Below are 2,227 nucleotides of genomic sequence, written 5' to 3' on the forward strand. Positions count from 1 at the left end.
TAAAGAAATCTCTGTGACCCTGCAGCACTCGGTGTCTGTTCAAACCCAGCTCTGTTCTGCGACTGAGCTGCAGTATTTCTGGGTTGTGCAAGATTTACTAAACGCATTTCCCAAACGTCTGCCTGCATTGTACCTGCAAGCCAAGAGCTGACACTAAGCAGTTTTGCTACAGTAATATGTGGACTGAGCGTGTAAGCAGAGCCACCAGAGAACTTCATTAGTGCTCAAACCAAGATATGCGTGGTTTCCAGGCAAGTAAGCCAAAAATGTTTCTTTGACTGAGTCAGCGGGAGCTGTGCAAAAATGCATCTTCTCAGAGCCTTGGCCTTTCTTGTGAAGTGCCCAGCTTTCAGGTGCATCACTTAATCGTGCTCCTCATCTTCAAAGTACACCACCAAGTGTCCTGTGCTACGGGATCTGGGCCGCACTGTTAGAGTTGCTGCTGCTGTTGGTAATTGCAGCATTTAGCAGGTAGGTTGAAGGCAGTTTCCCTTCCGTGCTGGTGGCTGTACCACACAGTAGGGCTGCTGTGTGCATGAGGGGAAACACTGAGCCAGTTGGGGGCACTCACTTATTGGCAAGCAGTAGGAGCTGTTTGAGAGTTTCGGAAACGTAAGGGCTGCTGGAGGCTAGGAAGTAATTTGATTGCAGAAAGTGAAGAGCTCAGAGGGTTTTGTTTGGTTTGTTTTCAAGGAAGGTTTACCTCTCGCATAAGGGAGTGTTTCTACTTCTTTAAATCTTAGTTTTGATGCCCTTTCATAAGCTGGAGAGTGGAGTCCATATCCCAGTTTTATAAGTGTGTTTAGTTTTGGCTCAGTCTCTGCTGTGCAGAAAACACAACACAAACCTGCTTTTGATTGACACGTGAAGCGCTATCAGGGAACAGACAATTCAGCACAGTTGTTGATATCACTGCGTAGCTGACTTGCCACTGCTTTGAAAAACGGCCTTTTTTCCTGCAAGCTGTATGTTGTAACTGATTTATGCTTCGTCTTTCCTTAGGTTTGTAATAAAATCATTTTTCTGATGAGTTTTGTGGGTAACTGCGGAACCTTCACTAGAGGATACAAGGCAATGATCATGGACGTGGAATTTCTTTATCATCTGCTATACCTCCTGATTTGTGCTCTGGGGCTCTTTGTACATGAATTCTTCTATAGTTTGCTGGTAGGTTTTTATTTTGTCCTCAGAATGCTTTTCTTCCTTTGTGCTTGTAAAGCCCCATCTCACGTGTACGTGGATGTCATGCACTGCTTGCTTTCTGTTTGACTACTGCAACGCTGTTGTGCAGCCACTCCTGAAAATGGCATGGTGATGATTTTGGCTGTGTTCCTGGGGGAGGCCACAAGACCCCTGCTGTAGCTCCTTTTTCTGCTTTTTTGCAGAAAACTTGAGACTGCTTTTGTTCTCCTCAAGCAAGTTACACAAGACATGTTTGAGGTTAAATTCTGTTAAAATTGGTTCTTACAGTAAATATGTCTGCAATTCCAACAAAGGTATTTAGCATTTCCCTTTGTGGTAGTTAGTCATCTTCACAGACACCAAAGGTATACGTTCTGTAGGTTCAGGGCGCTGCTTGTGACCCTGATCTGACTTCCAAGATGATAAAACAACTTCCCTTGTTTTGACTCCAAGTGATCACAACCCAGTGAAGCTTCAAGACTTAAGGTCACATAAATTCATGCACAAGGGAAAAAAAAAATGACTGAAAAATCTGGAAGCGGTAGCTGAACAGTGGGCATTTGTGGTGTTACTATGCTACAGGTTACTGTTTTTTAAAATATATTAATGTATAAAAAGTAAGTTTATGGGCATGCAGTCTAGAAGACAGTTTTCTCCATTGCTGTCAATAACAATAAGGCAGTGTCCGTGTTTCTGAGTGCTTGGCTGACTGTGGAGCATCTCTGTAGCTATGGGCTCTAAACAACTGGCTGGGATGCTTGGCATGTGTCTGTTTTCTCTTTGGGGTGGAATTTATCGCATGCAGTGCAGTACTTCTAAGAACAGGCAGTAAAGGAGTATATCTGGTCTTAGTGGAGAAAATGTGTCACTTTTAAAGCAAAGTCTAAATCTCATTCAGAGCTCTATTTTTGTCCCTTTGTTTGGTGTCTGCTACATCCTCTGGTAACCGAATTTGTTATTTTCTGTATAGTCATAGGTTCCACTTAACAAATACCTGTCCTCTCATTGTCAGCCAGTGTAGCCACCAACCTGCTTGGGCTACAAT

General features: G+C 43.5%; 1 protein-coding gene across 4 annotated transcripts in view; it reads left to right on the forward strand.

Annotated features, from left to right (window-relative positions):
- Positions 1-2,227, forward strand: part of ITPR1 (inositol 1,4,5-trisphosphate receptor type 1) — a 147,719-nt gene that overhangs the window by 121,041 nt on the left and 24,451 nt on the right. For all 4 annotated transcript variants that reach the window (XM_019620242.2, XM_019620243.2, XM_019620244.2 and 1 more), the window contains one exon: positions 1,003-1,167. In XM_019620242.2, coding sequence (XP_019475787.2) covers positions 1,003-1,167 — 165 coding nt within the window. The remainder of the gene's footprint in view (positions 1-1,002; positions 1,168-2,227) is intronic.

The sequence above is a fragment of the Meleagris gallopavo genome, chromosome 14 (genome assembly GCF_000146605.3).
Source record: "Meleagris gallopavo isolate NT-WF06-2002-E0010 breed Aviagen turkey brand Nicholas breeding stock chromosome 14, Turkey_5.1, whole genome shotgun sequence".
Lineage (NCBI taxonomy): Eukaryota > Metazoa > Chordata > Aves > Galliformes > Phasianidae > Meleagris > Meleagris gallopavo.